A 19,367-nucleotide genomic window follows, 5' to 3' on the forward strand; every position below is an offset into this window, starting at 1 on the left:
CCTTAGATTATCAAATAAAAAATTATAACAGCCAACACAATAGCCATCTGGTGTGAATGATTCAAAATTATACCTATTTTTTGGTCAGATCAGCAAAAAATATCTATTTTTTGAAGTGTTGCAGAATTTTAGTAATTAGTTTATGTGTGCCATGAGATAACAAAAGTTGACAATCACTGCCCTAGTGCATTGAAGGGTGATGGCTGGTGGTGAGCAGGAATGCCTCTGGGAGGAGGTGATATTTGAGCTGAGACTGACTGATGAAAGTAAGCCAGGCTTCTAAAGATCTGGGGAAGTATGTTCATTCAGGAGGAACAGCAAGTGTCAAGTTCTTAAGGCCTTGACAAGCTTGGTGTTCAAGGACCATACAAATAAACAATGTAGCAAGGACACAGGAGACAGGAGAGATTGATTCAAGATGAGGTGGGATGTGGCAGATCAAATAGGGCCATGTAAGGCATTTGATTTTTATTTTAAGTATAATGGAAAGCCACTGGAGGATTTTACTGAGGGGAACAATATGATCTCCCTTTTAAAATAGATTATTCTGGTTGCTACGTGGAAAATGAACATGAGAGTGAGTTGTGGGGCAAGAATAGAAGCAGAGTCCAGTTCAGATGCCATTGCAGTACAACAGTCAATAGATGCTAGTGGCTTGGATTAAGGTGGTGGTGATGGAGAGAAGCCAGTGGATTCTAGCCGTACTTTGGAGTAGCCCTCGCCTCCTGAAGGCTAAGCCTGTTTGACAGCCTGGTTTTCTTCATCTCCTAGGTTGGATGGCTCCTGCACACCAACCCAGCTAGGGGGTTAGGAATGCTTCAGGGTGAGGCAGATAAAGCCTCCTGTAGCTTGGCTGCTTAATTCTGCTGTTAGCTCTTAAATTGTCAGGTAGTTCTACAGAGGTGGCACAGGGATAGGGGTGGCCTGGATAAATCTAATTGAAGCAGGAAATGTCATGGGGTACAGAATATGGTCTGTCCTCTCCACTGCTATATTGTTAGGGTACAGTGAAGAGACTAGAGCCCCTTTCTACAGAACTGTAGCCTGTAGAGGATATTAATTAACCTTTCTGCACAGTGTTAAACAGCTTTCCTACTTGAAAAATGCACTAATACACAAAAATTCACCTATACTTTTAGGTATCCCTAGATTCCCCTGTAACCTGTCACTGGTTCCCACTTGAGTACCAAGTGCATAAGACTCTAGGGACTGTGGAGGGTGATTTGTAATAAATAGATCCCATCAGGAAAATTCAATCTTTTTCCTTTCACTGGATCTATTTATCCTGGTAATCTGTAATTATCATGATATTAACTGAAAAGTGCTTTGGTTGGAGGGAAAGAGGTATGTCGGGATAGTAGAGTAAAAACCAAGGATTCTAAAATATGAACTAGAGGGCCGGTGCACAGATTCGTGCACTGGTGGGGTCCCTCAGGTTGGCCTGCGGGGATTGGGCTGAAACCAGTTCTCTGACATCCCCCAGGGGTCCCGGATTGCGAGAGGGTAGTTCTCAAGTGACGCACCCTGGAATTGGGCTCCCTCCCCTCTGGTTCCAGGTGTGTCACCCAAGAACCACTGCTGCCAAGTCACCACAGCTTGGCAGCTCCTGCGTTGAGCGTCTGCCCCTGGTGGTCATTGTGCGTCATAGCTACCAGTCAGATGGTCAAACGATCGGACGGTCACTTAGGCTTTTATATATATAGATGTTTTCAGTGCTCATCTCTTTTTAATGTTCAGTTCATTAACATCCTGTCCCTCCTGCTCTGTGTATATAGTTTGACAGTTCTTTGCCTTTACACAGTTCTGATAAGCAGCAGAGAGAAGGCTTTTGTATATAATACCTTATGTAAATCAAAGCCAAATGCCTTATATTTTAGAATTTTAACTTCGGTAATAGTGGAAAGAAGGGAGAAAACGTCTTTTGGAGAATTTTCCACAAAGAATAAAAAAAACCTTTTTTGTGGAAAGAACACTAGATAAGGAATTATAAGGCCTGAATTCCGACCATTGATCTATTTTCTAGTTATGTAATTTTTGAAGAAATCATTTACTTACGTATTTACTGAGTATTTTTTATGTGGTAGGCATTGAACAAGCAACTATAGATACAAAAATAAATGAAAAAAGCATAGATTTCATGGAGCTTTTTTATTTTCAGCTAGGGGAATATAGACATTAATCAATTATAGTCACACAAATGCTTGATTATCACGTAGCATTGATTAATGAAGAAGTGGCATAAGAACCCTTCTGAGACCTGGTTTTCATAACTGTAAAATGATACTAAATGCGTACTTCATAAAATTATTGAGATGATCAATTAAGATAAATATTTATGTAAAAGCCAATATAGAGTATTATTAAAATTATGGTGTAGTTTCCTCACATTTATTTACATTTAATTCTACATTTCATTTGTGGAAATATATGACCAGGTAATTCTTTACACAAAATATTTTGTTACTCAAATGATAGCTAAATTCTGTTTCTTTTTAGATTTAATTTAAAAAGAAAAAAATGTTAGAAGTAAATTACATTAACTTCTGTAAGGACTGTAACCTTTGGTATCAGTTCACAGCAAGAATTAAACCCTTTGACAATACGTGTTTAACAACAGGATCTAAAGCAAAGTCAAGTTCTGGGAAGTTTTACTCAAACCTAAGTAGATGCCAACTAGGAACATGAATGGGAAATTGTTTTCATCCAGATTCCTGTGTTAATTCCTTGCATTTCTTGTTTCTTTGGCAGCTTATTCTCTCCAGTTGGGAAGGAGGCTACAACCTGCAGTGTCAGGATCTCGCCAGTGCAGGGGAAGCCGATGTCCGGGTGAGTCATGAAGAGCAACTCGGCACCTATAACCTTTTCTTGCTGAAAAGAACAGAAGGCTCCCTCCTCATAGCTATGAGGATGGGGGCTGGGGTAGATGAGAAAGGAACTCCTGTTCTAATAGAAATGTTTGGTAGCAAAAATGCTTTTCAAATGGCCAACCGTGGGAGACAGACTGAACACATTGTGCTATGCCCGCGTAATGGACCTCTTCCAGTGTGGAGTGAGTGGGTCTCTGCACTGTTACAGAACCTCCTCCAGGGTGTGGCTACGTGACGAGAAGCAGCCTATGTAGCCCTTGTTTACAGCGTAGTAATTTTTGTGCGAGAAATGATATGAATACCTGTGTGTATTGTTCATGTTTCTTAAAGAAAACAATGGTAGAATAAACCAAAAGCGAACGAAGTGGTTTCCTTTGGGGCAGGGAACAGTGAAGAGGGGCTAGGATAGAAGCTGGACTTCTCTTAATGTGCACTGTATTACATTTGACTTTGGAACCATTAAGTGTTTTACATAATTATGAAACAAAATTAAATCTGGAAAAAAAAAGCAGGGAAGCTTCCCAAAAGAAACTTGGAAATAAAATAAAATAAAATAAATGAATATACCATATATTAAGTTGGTGACATAATCAGCCAAAGAAGAATTATTTCAAGTAACATTAAAATCCAGTGTTTTGATGGGGCATCATTAGTGAGATATATCTTATCAGTATTCAGTAATTTTTTATTGCTATTAATAAAAATATTGGTATTGCTTTTTTGAGACTGTTATAGGTACAGTGTAGGATAAAGTAATTATACAGTAATGTTAATATCATTACAACTAATATTTAAACATAAAAGAAAGGAGAGATCAGTAAAAAATTTAAATGAAACACCGTAATCAAATTGGAACTATCAGAACTAACTTGATTCTTTATAAAACAAACATGTTGCCCTGACCAGTTTGGCTCAGTGGATAGAGCGTCGGCCTGCGGACTGAGGGGTCCCGGGTTCGATTCCGGTCAGGGGCATGTACCTGGGTTGCGGGCACATCCCCAGTAGGGGGCGTGCAGGAGGCAGCTGATTGATGTCTCTCTCTCATCGATGTTTCTGACTTTCTATCCCTCTCTCTTTCTCTCTGTGAAAAATCAATAAAATATATTTAAAAACAAACATGTTTTTAGCTTTCTGTAGGAAAGGCCTAGTTAGTCTGTGCAGTACAATGAGCAGAGAATCCTCTGATTGTGTTCTCTAAGTACTATACTTTTCCACCAGAAGGGTAGGTTCTTAGCGAATTGGACAGCTTTTGGTTTGGGTGGGAAATGTGTATGGGGGGAATCCAGGAGCTCTCATGGCGGAGAGCCAGGGAATGGCCAAGGCTGCTAGTCACAAAAGATCCAGGCGCCTCCTGGACAGGACTCCCACTGCTGAATGTGGGCAGTGTGAGTATCCAAAGGAACACTGACTGCAGTGGATTGAAACATATTAAATTTATTTTAGAAACCACGAGCTTAAAATAATACTAAAAAACCCTCATTGTTTTTTGAAGGTTGCAAAACACCAACTCATTGTAGAAAAAAAAAATTAAAGGGAAAGAATCAAACGTTTTCTTGCCTTTCATGTGTGCATCACCAAAGAGGAAGAGTTCTTCCTATAAGAAGAGCAAAGGCATGAGGAACACGAGAACTGAAATCATCAGTTTGGAACACCTCCTGAAGTCATGGATCTAGACAGCAGGGATGAGGAAATGATAAAACTGTTGGGTGAAAGTTGAATGGAAACTTCACAAGGATTGGATTATGCTGTTAGCACCTGAACTCACTGTACAGGAGTACCTCTTTTTCGTACACTTCAGAGGCGGTCGGCTACTTCAGGATGAAGCTGAACATCTTTCCCAGCATCTGGCTGCCAGAGACTCATTGAAGTGGACGATGAACACAAACTCAGAAAGAAGCGTATGGCCACAGAAGTTGCTGCTGACACTCTGGATGAAGAATGGAAGGGCTATGTGGTTTGAATTAGTGGTGGGAATGAAAAAACAAGGTTTCCCCATGAAGCAGGTGTCTGTTGGCCATGTTTGCTGGCTACTGAGTAAGGGGCATTCCTGTTATAAACCAAGAACTGGAGAGAGAGAGAGAGAGAGCGCTGATCTGTTTGGGGTTGCCTTATGGATGCCAATCTGAGTTCTCAACTTGGTCATCGTAAAACATGACCAAGAGAGAGATTCCTGGAGAAAGATTTATTCTGGTCGTTCTGATACTACTGTGCCTCATCTCCTGAGGCCCAAAAGAGCTAGCAGAATCTGCAGACTTTTCAGTCTCTCTGAGGAAGATGATGTCCGCCAATATGTTGTGAGAAAGAAGGTTAGAAATCTCAGACCAAAGCACCCAAGATTCAGTGTCCTGTTACTCCATGTGCCCTTCAACATAAACATTGGCTCTGAAGAAACAATGTACTAAGAAAAATAAGTAAGAGGCTGCAGAGTACGCTAAACTTCTGGCCAAGGGAGTGAAGGAGGCCAAAGAAAAACTCCAGGAACAGATTGCCAAGAGACATGGGCTGCCTTCTCTGAGAGCTTCTACCTCTAAGGCAGAGTCCAGTCAAAAATGGGATTCTCTAAGAGTAATAAATAAGAACAAACTTTTAAAAAAGAGAGAGAGAAGGAAATTGTGTCCCTCTTGATGTGATAGGGAGTTCACAGAACCACCTATGAAGTAATCTTGCCCCCAGCTTAAACCTGAGTCCAATCAAACCTCTAAGTGCTAGTTACAGAAAATGTGGGGGATGGAAAAACAAATAACACCAGCAAAAAACAGTCATCCAAATCCATAATAATATTAGAATTCTCTACAACAGCTAATCTAACTTTTTTAAGAATAAAAGACATGAAAGAAAAGGGGGGAGCAAGGAAAGGGAGAGTTATTGATTAGAAGAGACTTAAGAACCCATGGCAAACAAATGCAGGCTGGACCTTGTTTGGACCCTAATTTAAACAAATCCTGTATAATAAAAGGGTAATATGCAAATTGACCCTAACAGCAGAATGACCAGAACAACCGCTCGACCAGTCACTATGAGGCGCGCTGACCACCTCTTGGTCCCCTCCCCTGGCTGTCAGGCTCTGATCGCCCAATGGTGAATGAGGAACCAGGGTGGGTGGCGGTGGGGGGCAGGGCCAGCTGTGGGCAGCTGGGGATGATGGCCCTGATTGCAGGCCAGGCCTAGGGACTGTACCTGCAAACGAATTTCATGTGCTGGGCCTCTAGTTATTTATAAAGAGACATTTTTGAGATAGATTTGAACATGGACAAGGCTATTAGAAGATACTAAGGAAATACTAATTTTATTAGATCATGTCACTGTGGTTTTGTTTAAAAAAAAACCTCACTATTAGTAGTTTTTATAGATAAAATAATACTTTGGATTTTCTCATATGCTACACTCAGCGCCCCCCCTCCAAAAAAGTGGTGGGAAGTAGAATTGATTCAACAAATTTGAAATCATATTGAAAATTTTTGAAACTCAATGATAGATGCCACAAATTTTGTTATACTTGTTCTCCTTGCACTTGTGAATGTTTAAACATTTCCATAATAAAAAAACATGGGTTATTAATAAGGGAGGTGGTGGAAATCCTTTTAATTAAAATACATACATTTTTAAAGCATCTTCAAAGCAAAAAAGGAAGATAAATCGATATCTCCACACCCATTTTATTTCTGATATCTCATCATAGACCACTACACTTTGGGATACCTTACAGTCCTCCAAATGTCATTGTTGCATGTATGTATTGTATATATTTATGGTTTAATTTTTTGGGATTAATATTTTGAAGACTTATTGTTACCTCAAACATTAAGAAGCCACCACATCTTATCTTCTTGAAAATAGACAGCATGTATCCTAATTTCAAAGTTCCTGTTATATAGTGTTTCCTCTTATGTTGACATGTGAGCACTGAGGGGCTCGGAGGGAAGGGAAGTGGTGCTCACTACCTACTGCCAGTGAGGAAGAAAAGCATCTTGATTTTGAATCTTTTATTTTAAGGAAGAGGCATGGGAGGAGAAGTCATAGACTGCTCCTGGGTAATATAATTTTAGGAGACACACATGTACGTTAGAGGAATAGGTAAGTGAAATCCAGCATAACAAACAGTAGTGATCTGTTGAGTGTGAGGCCCAGAGCAAAGAGGTCTCTGTCTTCACGTGATTTGCATTCTTTTGGGAAAGATAGATTCATAACACTGACTACACTTTATGTGGTTATTAAAAGAGGCATAAAATAATTTGGGAATATAAATGAAGAAGCAGTTGGTTCAGCCTGAGAAAGGAGAGAGGTAGAGCTCCAGAGAAGGGTGGTTTTAAGAGGAGTATGCACTGGTTCTGTAGGTGCAGAGGAGTAGCTTGATCAGACACGTATTTTGGAAAGATGATACTAGAGTAGGTTGGAATGATGGGAATAAGGAAAAATGGAGGCAGAGACGCCAGGCTGACACGCTTTCGGTAGTCTGACAGAAATGCATGCAGTGGGGTGCAGGACACAGAATACTAAGCGGGAGGGCAGCTCGGGGCGCGTTTTCATTGCTCACCTTTTATTTTTCCCATTTTTTACAGGTAGCCAAGGTGTTGTGGTGGTACTATTTCTCCAAATTAATAGAGTTCCTGGACACGATTTTCTTTGTTTTGCGGAAAAAAAACAGTCAAATTACTTTTCTTCATGTATATCATCATGCCTCTATGTTTAACATCTGGTGGTGTGTTTTGAACTGGATACCTTGTGGGCAAAGTAAGTGATTTTGTTAACTTTTTCACTTCTATGTAATGGATCTTGCAAGGCCTCTAGTGTGTCTCTTGTGTTGAGCATTGCGTGCAGGAGAGAGGGACGAGGGGCCGTGGCATAGCCCACTTTGTCACACAGGGATGCACATGTTTGCCAGTGGCCCTTCGTTTCTGGTCTCTGATACTGGCAAAGTCTGAGTGTTAGCTTAAATTTTAAAAATATTTTCTTTTTCGTGCACCAAATGTCCAAGAGCCAGAAGCACATATCCTGGCTGGAGCAGTTTTACTCCAATACCTGGGCTGAAGAAACACTAGTAAATGTGGCACCTTTCACAGTCACCACTTGGCCGTGGTATAGATTGAGTCATTTCAACTTTTAGGGCTTGTTTTTCCATTCTGAAAAAATGAAAGCCACGTTGCTGACCCACCAGAGTATTGGCTTGTTTTGTTTACTAAGAACTACAATAATGTGTTTCACATCACACCCATTCATTCATATCTATACTAGCAGCCCAGTGTGCGAATTCATGCACAGGTGAGGTCCCTAGGCCTGGCCAGCGATCAGGAATGATTGGGGCTGTCTCGCCCAGTCTTGATCAGGGCTGGGCCGATTGTGGCCAAGCTGATCAGGGCCTGCCGGCCAGGGGTAGGAACCACAGGAGATTGGCTGGCCATGGGGAGGGACCGTGGGAGGTTGGCTAGCCTGTGGAGAGGGACCTGGAGAGGTTGGCTTTGGGAATGCACTGACCACCAGGGGGCAGCTCCTGCAATGAGCGTCTGCCCCCTGGTAGTCAGTGCACATCACAGTGACTGGTCAACTGGTTGTTCCAGTCATTCCGGTTGTTCAGTCTTAAAGGTCACTTATGCTTTTATATATATATATATAGATATATATTAGATGTATATAGATATTTTGAATGAAACAAAAATTTCTTGAGACAAAATTTTGCCTGGCTCTGTCCTTTTATTTCAAATTCTATTTCACTTTTTCAAAAAGTTGATGACAATCTTACTGCATTGACTTACTAATGGATTGGTTATGACCTGAAGTTGGAGAAACCCTGAGCTAGAGAGAGGCAGTACTTTCTATTTGATATTGTCTTATACCCAAGAATTAAAGGATATTCTATGAAAAATCAGAATTGCTAAAACTTAAGTCAAAATTATCTTGTGCTAGGATTTAGGATCTTGTGGAGATGAAATTTTTAAAACACCAAGGATATTTGGGCTACATCAGTGACTGTGAAGATGAAAACACACCACAGTCTGAAGAAGAGAGTTGCTGGGGTGCCATGGGCAGAAAGAGATGCTGTCACACCTCTCCTGGCCTGACAGAATCTGGTTTCTTGAGTTTAGTGATTAAGACCATAATTGACTTATACTGTAATCAATATATAGACTATAATCAACACTAAAGGACAGTGATCAAGGTTAAGTATTTTTTATGATTGTCAGCAGTTTCATTACAAATCACTAAGCATGTAAAGTGAGTCTCAAATAATCACTGTATAAAGACATAGAATTCCTATGAATAAAATACTACATGTGCAACATTCAATCTAGAATATTATAAAAATTATAAGCAGCGCCCTGACTGGTTTGGCTCAGTGGATAGGGCGTCGGTCTGTGGACTGAAAGGTCCCAGGTTCGATTCCGGTCAAGGGCATGTACCTTGGTTGCGGGTACATCCCCAGTAGGGGGTGTGCAGGAGGCAGCTGATCGATGTTTCTCTCTCATCAATGTTTCTAACTCTCTATCCCTCTCCCTTCCTCTCTGTAAAAAATCAATAAAATATTTAAAAAAAAGTTATAAGCAGCAACAAATTTTTAATTGATGAAAATGAAAACTCAGGTGGGTAAAAAATATCACTAATATTGTGCTACCTGGTACTCTGAAACTATATTTGTGTTTTTATATAAATTCAAGTGCCCTACCAAGTTATTCCAGCCAGTGTTTCTTAAGGACGCACTAGATGCATGGTGTTACTCCTCTTGTTCCTTACTCGTTGCTTTGCATTTATCTATCCAGATCTCAAACCCAGGACTGGGAAACCAGGCTAGAGAATTTAAATTAATTAACCAGTGCCTTTTAGTTTATATAGTATTATAACATCTCAATCCTGCCACAACCTTTAAGAGATAATTATTATTATACCCATTTTCCAGGTGAGAAAAATAAAAATTTACAAAGTCAAAGTAGCATATCCAAGGGAACTTAGCTAATAGGGGGTCATGTAGCACCACAGTATCTTTTAATAGGCTTGATGGCTCGCAGACCAGCCCTCTGGACCCCAAACTCACAGAACAGTACCCAGCCCAAAGTGAACACTAGTAAGCACTGTACACATATTGATTGAGTTAAGCCTCATAATAAATAGTGAGTTTCCTGTTTCCAACAAATAATCCCTCTGACATCTTCCCTCTTACAGCTACATCTTTTCGACCCTTAGTTGACCAACATAGAACTCAGTCCTTTCCCCTTGGTGTCCTGAAACACCGTTCACCACGCTGGGGGTGTAGGAGGATGTCGTGAAGATTGTGGCAGGGGCTGGGGTGTGCTTCCGCACAGCTAGCACGGCAGATATCCTAAAATCGGATTTTACATAGTCTTTGTCCTTTAGTCCATGAGTTGGCCCATCTCCTTAGTCCCAGCCTTTCCTCATTCTGCTGGCTCTTCTTTCCCCCCATATTCACTCCCCTTCCCCAGCATCTCCTGGTTCCTGGGGTCCTTTCAGGTAGATTTTATTTACTTAATTATGAAGAGCAACTTATTTCCCTTGATTCTTGAGCAGCCTCTTCAGCCATGTCCTGAGGGCTCTCTTTCTTTTCTTTTTTATCCTTACCGGGGATATTTTTCCATTGATTTTTTTTTTAAGAGAGTGGAGGGAAGGGAGAAGGAGAGAGGGGAGAGAGAGAGAGAGAGAGAGAGAGAGAGAGAGAGAGAGAGAGAAACGTGCATTGATGTGAGAGAGACACATCGATTGGTTGCCTCCCTTGCCTCCCACAAGTGCCCCGGACCAGGGCCAGGGACGGAGCCTGCAACTGAGGTATGTGCCCTTGACTGGGAATTGAACCTGCTGATGTTTCAGGCCTAGGGCCAAACTGTCCAGGGCTGAAGGCTCTCTTTCTACAATCAGAATGGCTCATCTAAGATTTAGCTAAAGCAGAATCTTCTGTCATTGGCTTTAAGCTAACTTTTTTTTTTCTCCCCGATTAGCTGACAGCAATGAGTTAAAGGGACAGTAAAACCTTTGCACAGCAAGAATTACCGGTTTGGTTGGCACTCTAAGCACTATGCAGTTTAGTCCTAGTAGGTGACTTGCTGAATCCTGGAGTGATGGCACAGTAATCAGGGATTTTATGAGTGTGAACTGTTAGTGTCATATTGTTATTCATCTCCATGATGAGCAGGAAGGATCTCACTTGACAAAGAATGAACAGTCTTACTTCCTAGAAGAGCAGTAATTCCTGTGTGGTACTTTCATAGGTTTCTTTGGACCCACTCTGAACAGTTTTATCCACATTCTTATGTATTCCTACTATGGGCTGTCTGTGTTTCCATCGATGCACAAGTATCTGTGGTGGAAGAAATACCTCACCCAGGCTCAACTGGTATGTCCTCCCTCCCTTCAGCTCTTCTCCAGGTGAAGTTCCTAAATATTCCATGGGTTGGGGAAAGGTCACAGCAACCCCAGCCTTCCTAGAAGTCAGAGGCTTTGCCGCAGGTGGCAAAGACGCCCATTTTCTCTAATGACGCCCATGACGAAGGAAACCTTGCATGCTAAAACATCCTTTGTGTGTGTAACTAGCTTATTCCTTGCTTTGGAATGTAGACAATACTTTTAAAATTAATGTTGTTAAATCATTTCAACTGCTACTTTTCCATGAGAAAAGTAGTGAGCAATTAAGTGAGCAATTATAGTTGCTTACTAATAAAATTTCTGGATAGGATAGTAGGCTGCTTTAGCATTTTTTTGTTTTATTCTTACACCATTTAAGGAGTCAGAGTAGTTGATCTCTAGATGTGCAAAACTTGGCAGTGGTCCTTGTGGCTTGGCTGTTTCCCTCACCATGTGCCCTTCCCGCCCTTCCAGGTGCAGTTTGTGCTCACCATCACTCACACCATGAGTGCTGTCGTGAAACCCTGTGGCTTCCCCTTTGGGTGTCTGATCTTCCAGTCTTCGTACATGCTTACCTTAGTCATCCTCTTCTTAAATTTTTATTTCCAGGTAAGTTAAATATAAACGTTCAGTGGTAAAATGTAAGAGACTGTGCGCTTCTCCATTATATATTTGTTTAATTTTACTGATTAAATATTACAGTAGCACATGTTTGTTGATAAATTCAAATAACAGAGATGCACAAAGTAAAAATGAAACCTGCATCCCTAACTCTTCTCCCAGCGAAGGAAGTCCTCCTCAGAGGATAACTTATCCAGTGTCAGTTGAGTGGGCATTCTGCTAGACATTTATATATATATAAAGTTTCATCAAATATTATGCATTTGTATCATACATTTGCACTTGGCTACCAAAGCCTGAAGTCAAAAAGTTAAACACTGTGTACAGTAAGACAGATCCAGGAAATTTATGTGAATGAAGAAAAACATGGGCTAAATGAATTTAATATTAAAAAATTGTTTTCATGTCAGCTACTGTGATGTTATAGACTCACTGTTTCCTTGGAAAACATTATTTTAAGGCAAATGAGTGCGCAAAAGGTCACATAGACTTTTTCTTGAGTGTTATTTTAGAGGAGGGAGAGGGAGAGAGAGAGAAGCATTGATATGAAAGAGAGACATTGTTTGGTTGCTTTCGTACACTTCCCAACTGGGACAGACCTGCAACCTAGGTATGTGCCCTGACCAGGAATAGAACCATCGACCTTACACAGAATTGTCACCTGGTGCACAGATGACGCTCCATCCAACTGAGCTACCCAGCTAGGACAGGTGTTATTTTCTTTTTAATTAACAATTTAAAGGGGGAGAGCTTCAAAATGCAATTTCAAAGCAACTCTGTGATACAAAAACTAATAAAGTGGTAACCACACAGGCCTCAGGTGGTTGTAGGTTTATTTTTTAAAATATATTTTTATTTATTTCAGAGAGGAAGGGAAAGGGAGAGATAGAAACATCAATTATGAGAGAGAATAATTGATTGGCTGTCTCCTGCACGCCCCCTACTGGGGATTGAGCCCACTATCCTGGAATGTGCTCTGACCAGGAATCCAACTGTGACCTCCTGATTTATAGGTCCACACTCAACCACTTAGACACACTGGCTGGGCTGGTTTAGGTTTAAATTGCTCTCCTCTGTGGGCTGGAGAAATAGAAAACTTCATGAAAAAAATGAGAACATTTATATTCAAAACAGTACTTTTGAAATTGTATTCAGCTATATTTTCTTCTTCTTCAGACATACAAGTGCTTTCTGATTTTTTGGTTTGCATTAGCTGAAAGTCAACCCGTAGTGTTTTATAAAAAGTACAACTGTGGGAACTGAACTTTGGACAGTTTTTCAGCTCTTTGTTTCTGAAAGTAGACTGGCTAGGCTTTGTCTGTTGTAAGAGATAAAAGTTTCCTTTGAGAATTTCTAAAGAAATAGCCATTGATAGAGCCAAACAAAGCCATGGGCGTGGGGGGGTGGGGGGGGTGGGGTCAGGTCAGGTCAGGTCAGGTCGGGTCGGGTGGGGTAAGGGGGCTGAATGTTGAAGGACAGCTAAGGGAGTCATTTTGGTGTTGAAACTTGAAGAGAAGCACATAGCCCAGCAGGGATCACCAATGGCACTCAGAGCTTTAACTCTACTTGATTCAATTGAATCTTAGTCTTTTAAAGTTGAGTATATTGTTTTAGTCTTAACCCTTAATACCATTGTTTTAAAAAATAAAAAAGATAACAATGAGATGAGATTGGATATTTTGTCAGAAGAGCAAAGATATGCCAAAACCCAAATCAAGCAAAGTCCCAGGTACTAGTACTTTAAAATAACAGTACTTTTCACTTGAATTGTATTTTTCTTTAATTATGTCCTTAAGTCCTGGGGATGTAATGTAGCGCATGGTGACTATAGTTAATAGTACTGTGTTTCATATTTGTAAGTTGCTAAGATAGTAGATCTTAAAAGCTCTCATCACAGGCCCTGGCCAGTGTTGCTCAATTGGTAGAGTGTCGGCCTTCGCACCAAAAGGTCTTGGGTTCAATTCCTGGTCACAGGCACATACCTCAGTTGCAGTTTCATCAGGGTGCTTGCAAGAGACAATCAATCGATGTGTCTCTCTCACATTGATATTTCCCCCCCCCCCCTCTCTCTTCTTCACCCTCCATCCCTCCCTTCCACTTTCTCTAAAAAGCAATGGAAAAAATATCCTCAGGTGAGAATCAAAAAAAAATATGTTTTCATCACAAGAAAAAAATTGTGTGGTGATAGATGTGAATTAGACTTATTGTGGGTGATAATTTCACAATATGTACAAATATTGAATCATGTACACCTATAAACTAAGATAATGTATGTCAGTTATACCTCAATTAAATATATATATATGCAATTAAATATATATATATATGCTTTCCATGTAAGCAACTAATGCAGAATAAATTAAATGCTAATCCCAAATACATAAGTACTATCTATGCTCATAAGGTGAAAGAAACAACCTTTCATTAGAATTCATACATATGTCCTATTTTCACCCTATTTTTATTTTTAACCAAAAGCTTTTTTAAAAAATAATTGATAGGCTTATTTTTAGTAGTTTTAGGTTTACAGAACTGAGCAGGTAGTACGAAATTCCCACGTACCCCCTCTACCCCATCAGTTCCTCCTATTAACATTTAGTATTGTGTTGCATTTGTTACAATTGATGAGCCAATATTGATACATTATTAACTATAGTCCAGGGTTTACATTTCCCTCTTTGTGTTCTACATTCTATGGATTTTGACAAATGCATAAAGTCATTTCATGCAGAATATAAGCCCTCTGTTTTTCACAGCTTCACTATAGTCCCCACATTTGATCCTGGGCCCTTTCTTACGGCTGCAGCGCCAACACTTGCTGCTCCTAGTCCCGAGGCAGGCTGTCTGGGCTGCCCATGCCCAGGGACGCTCGGCACTCCTGAGCTGTCACTACCTTATGTCCCTGCTACTGTAGATCCAGAAGCTTTAAAATTGTCACATTAAATCAAGAATTCTTATTACTAGTACAATGTCCAGTACCCAAGAAAATCATACACTGGTTTAGACTATATGCCACTTTAGAGACGTCTTATTAAAGAATCCTTTTTCTTTTCCTTTTTCTCTTCAAAATGTACACATCCTACAGACATACCGAAAAAAGCCAATGAAGAAAGAGATGGAAGCGTTACCAGCAGGGAAAGAAGTTAAGAATGGTTTCTCCAAAGCCTACTTCACTGCAACTAACGGGGTGATGAACAAGAAGGCACAGTAGTATCGAGCAGCAGACAAAGCATATATAATGGCCTAACAGATTCGCTTGCTCTTGGGCAAGGACTGAATTGAAAATTATATATGCTTTAGCATACACTAACTTCTTTTGAGTTTATAAATCATTTGTATCCAGAATGTATTAATATCTTGCTATGAGGTTAATCGGTTAATTGAGTGCTTCTGTCAGCATGGAGGTGAATTCTGCAGCCCTCCCACTGGTGCCCCTTCTCTCCCCCCCACCCCCTGCCCCTCACAGGAGCTCTTCCCGTTGCCTCACACACAGCCAGGGAGCAGGGCACTGTCTGTCACAGCAGGTCTTCAAATAAAAAGTTAACAATTTGTTCTCATGAAAATGTTTAAAAGAAAATGTTAGTTACCTCCCAGGTACAGGGTGTGTTCTAATCTACATGAAGCAATAACTGTCAGTGCATAAAGGAATTAGTCCCTCTGTTCCTTTAGGGGTCAACCCCAGAAGATGTTAAAAGAGGATTATAAATGGAAAAGCTAACAAAACTTTTAAGCTGTGTCTGTCAGATTCTCACAACCACTCCTAACTTTCAACATAGTGATGTGGTGATGCAACTTGAGAAAAAATCCTCTGCCAAATCCTCATAGCTCAGGGGCTTTGAATATTTGTTCCTCAGTTTTAATTTGGTTTCCTTGATTATTCATGTCTACCTCTCATGTTAAGTTGCCTCGGTCAGGATATAGACAGACACAGTGCTCAGTGTTCAAAAGCAGCATCTGAACCTGGCTGCCTGTTGCTTTCTGAACAAGGACTCGCATCCAGTCTGCCCTTTTCCTTAGAATGATACACCACTGGGACATTTATAAATCAGAACTCACAGAGCTTTGGGGGGGAAAGACATTGAACCCGTTTGTGAATATTACTCATTACCTGCTATCAGTCTTATGCTGGTTAAATTTTTGAAAATGGTAACTAAAAATCGGAGGATGATAGAAAGATTTCAACACTGAGCCATGGGCTGGTAAAGAGCCAGGCCAAAAAGTGCCAATTTGGCAAACTCAGCCCTCCTTTCCCAGCTCTGTCATGCAATCTGGACCAAGAATCGGGCACAAAAGCACAGAAGTCATTACTGAATAGTTCCGTCCTGCTCCACGTGTGGGACAGGTACTCACTGTCACATTGTACCAAGAGCGGAAACGGGATATTTTCTGAAGACTTGACGATGATTTATACCCTGTAAAGTGCTGTTATCCCCTGCACCTTCTTTTTGAAATGTTTTAGGTCATAACATTGACATCAAATGCTTAAGTGCCAGGAAGGCATTGTCACCGTTGCCCCAACGCACTCCAGTCTGTCTGGGAGTGCCTGGCTGCCCTTTTTGGCCTTTTTTTTTTTTTTTTCCTGAGCTCTAGTTTTTAAATTATTTTTCCTATTTAAAAAATAAAAACACTAACTTTTGTACTGACATTGTACACTGACATCGTGCTGACTTTTCTATCTTCTCTTTCATGTAAACTACCCACTTGGGATTCCGGCCCATGGTGGACAGGGACTGAGCTTAGACTAGAGTCCCTGGGAAAGGGTTGGACCGTAACATTCCCTTCTCTACTTGTTGACCCATTTCTGTTGAACAGACATCTCTAGCTGATGCCCACCTGCCTTGGGTTTATTTTTCTAAATAGTTTTCTAATACTGACTTGCTCCAGGGTGCTTAATCCCACTTCCATCACATTATAACTGTGTTGTTAAAGATTGTTCTTTCCCAGAAACTCATTTTAAAACAAGGGCTAACTTCAAGTATGACGGTTACTGCTCCTCTCTGACTAGCACAAGTTGGACTAAGGAGAAAGCCCTTGAGAAACTGGACTCAAGTTGTTTTAGGTCTCAGACGTGGGCTAAAATCTGTTCTCAAAGTACATTCCAGGTAAAGGTGAGATTCCAAGAGAAGGCAGACATACTGGTCATTCACTTACTCAGCTTATTATTCTGCCATGGCTGCAGTTCTGGGTGCTCATATCTGCAGAGCAAGGGGCAGCCACTGTTCCACAGTGACACAGCCAAGGCGCTCCCTGAGCAGAGCGCGGGAACCTCTCAGATCAAAGGGAGAGCTTGGGTAGTTGACACTTTCAAGCTCAGTTTAGTTGTAGGTTTCAGGATGCGTATTCCCCATTGGTTTTTAGTCCTAGAAAAGCTTGATTAAACTTGTAGCCTTAAACCATTCAAGGGCCAGTTAAATTATACAGAGCTATGAACTCTTAGCCACGAAAACTGAGCCATTGTGTTGCAACTATAAAAAACACAATGTTTACTTTTAATGTGATTTTCCTAAAAACAAAACTATTTTTAAAAATCTGTAATCTGTTTAAAAAAATGGAAAACTGTTTTTCCTAAATAAATTTCCTCTTCTAGGAATGAATACACTTCTTATAAGCATATCTGCTAATTCACCCAATTTTTAAACTAACAGAATAAAACATTTACTTAATGGAATTAAATATATAAATTTTCTATCCTTCAAAATTATATACTGTGTTACTTGTCATATTGGGAGGTAAAGTCCTCCCATTCCCATGGGAAAGGCATTGCTTATTTTTATTTTAAGGCAGAATGGCATACACTGCGATGGGCAGAGCAGCACTTTGTAAGAGACCATCTGGTTCTCTCTAATATTTTCATGTCATTTCATGATGTTTCGGGGGGCTTCCTTATTTGAAAAATAAGACTATTATCTCTTTGTTGTTTTCTTTTAAAGGTACTTATATCGTAAGAACATAGTATCATGATTGGGGTGTCCAGGGAGGCAGGAGAAGCCATTTTTCTTTGTAGATAGATAAAAAGCATTCTGTATGATTGTTGTATAATAAATTGATTTTTACACTAAAGTAAAGCATATTGTGATTTTTCTTACCTGGTTAAAATGTGTGTCTGCATGGGATTCCAAATGACCCATTATTCAGGATTTTTTTAAACAATAAAGTAATATTTTAGCAATTCATCTTAGGCATTTAATTTCTCGTTCGTTTCAGTAAGCAAAGAGCTTTTCTTTATGTGACATTACTGCCTTTATATAGTATTCATATATCAAGTTAAACTATTTCAGAAACTAGTCATTCACAGAAAAATCTAAGACCAGTTAGAAAAGCAGAGGATATAAAGGTATAACAAACAATCCACTCTACAGAATAACCTGGAAGGAGCACTAGGGTGATTAAGGAGACTGTATCCTCTCCCTTATTGCTCATCTTTGAAGTTTGCTGGTCCTGCTGTAGACAAGAGCTTCCCTTATGCTCCGTTAAGCTCTGTTGAGAGCTGAACCTCAGTTGAGGTGATCCTTGGAATAAGGAGAGGCTCCTCCTGCCATGTAGGCAGCCTGTTGCCATGAGCCGAATGTTTGTGTCGCCCTAACATTCATGTGTGGAAATCCTATTGCCCAATGTTGTGATATTAGAAGGTGGGCTTTTGAGAGCTGATTAGGTCATGAGAATGGTACCCTGATGAACAGGATTAACGCCCTTATAAATTAATGCCTTATTAATGCCAGCGAGCTCTAGCCCTTCCACCATGTGAGGACACCGAGAGAAGGCGATGAACAAGGAAGACGGCCCTCACCCAGCCATGCTAGCTCCCTGACCTGGGACTTCTAGCCTCCAGATCTGTGAGAACTTAGTTCCATTGTTTGTGTGTCACCAGCTCTGTGGTGTTTTGGTCTAGCAGACTGAACAGATTAAGGCAGGGTATTTCTGAAATACGTGTTTGTTGGCTGTTTGTGTCACCAGCAAAGGGGTTCTTGCCCCCACAGCCCAATACAGAAATCAAGAAGTAAAACAGATTCAAAAGAGGAGGTTTACTGAAAACGGGCAGGGAAAGGAGATAGGGAGGGAGCTTGATGCATCAAGGGAGCAGGCACTAATGAAGGCTGTGAACTCTGTGCTGCAGACGGCCCTCCAGGCCCCCCACAGGGGCCAGCCTCATGTTATTGCTTTCACCAGGTGCAGGCAAACAAGGGTGGCAGCAGAGGGAGCCCGAATGGGCGCAGAGAGGTTCCTGTCCGGTGGGGTGGCCGGAAAACGGGCCTCTCCGAGGAAATGCTGGAGCAGAGGGAGACCAGAGTGGCAAGGGGCTTGAACTCCAGGGTGGAACTCAAGTAGGGAATGGGGCCGTGCCCTGAGAGTTCAGGGGCACCTGTGTGGGGGTGCAGCAAGCACCTGGGTAGTCCCAGGCACCAGGCACCATGCTCACCTGGGCCGCCTTCCCCAGGACTGGCAGCGGCTGCACCCCTGCCTCCCCCTCCTCTCCAGCTCAAGGCGTCCTACTTCCTCTAGGTGACGGGCCTCCCCAGCGCCTGTGGGAAAGGGCCG

General features: G+C 41.1%; 1 protein-coding gene and 1 pseudogene across 2 annotated transcripts in view; both read left to right on the forward strand.

Moving 5' to 3' along the window:
• ELOVL2 (ELOVL fatty acid elongase 2) overlaps positions 1 to 18,003 on the forward strand; it is a 78,167-nt gene extending 60,164 nt beyond the window's left edge. The window contains exons 4-8 of the mRNA XM_080654260.1: positions 2,749 to 2,826; positions 7,427 to 7,598; positions 11,078 to 11,202; positions 11,685 to 11,819; positions 14,917 to 18,003. Coding sequence (XP_080510386.1) covers positions 2,749 to 2,826; positions 7,427 to 7,598; positions 11,078 to 11,202; positions 11,685 to 11,819; positions 14,917 to 15,042 — 636 coding nt within the window. The 3' untranslated portion in view covers positions 15,043 to 18,003. The remainder of the gene's footprint in view (positions 1 to 2,748; positions 2,827 to 7,426; positions 7,599 to 11,077; positions 11,203 to 11,684; positions 11,820 to 14,916) is intronic.
• LOC308242595 (small ribosomal subunit protein eS6-like) lies at positions 4,686 to 5,492 on the forward strand (annotated as a pseudogene). The gene has a single exon. The product of its transcript is annotated as a small ribosomal subunit protein eS6-like (transcript).
• Positions 18,004 to 19,367: the final 1,364 nt, after the last annotated feature.

The sequence above is a fragment of the Plecotus auritus genome (assembly GCF_963455305.1).
Source record: "Plecotus auritus genome assembly, chromosome: 2".
In the NCBI taxonomy this organism is placed as follows: domain Eukaryota; kingdom Metazoa; phylum Chordata; class Mammalia; order Chiroptera; family Vespertilionidae; genus Plecotus; species Plecotus auritus.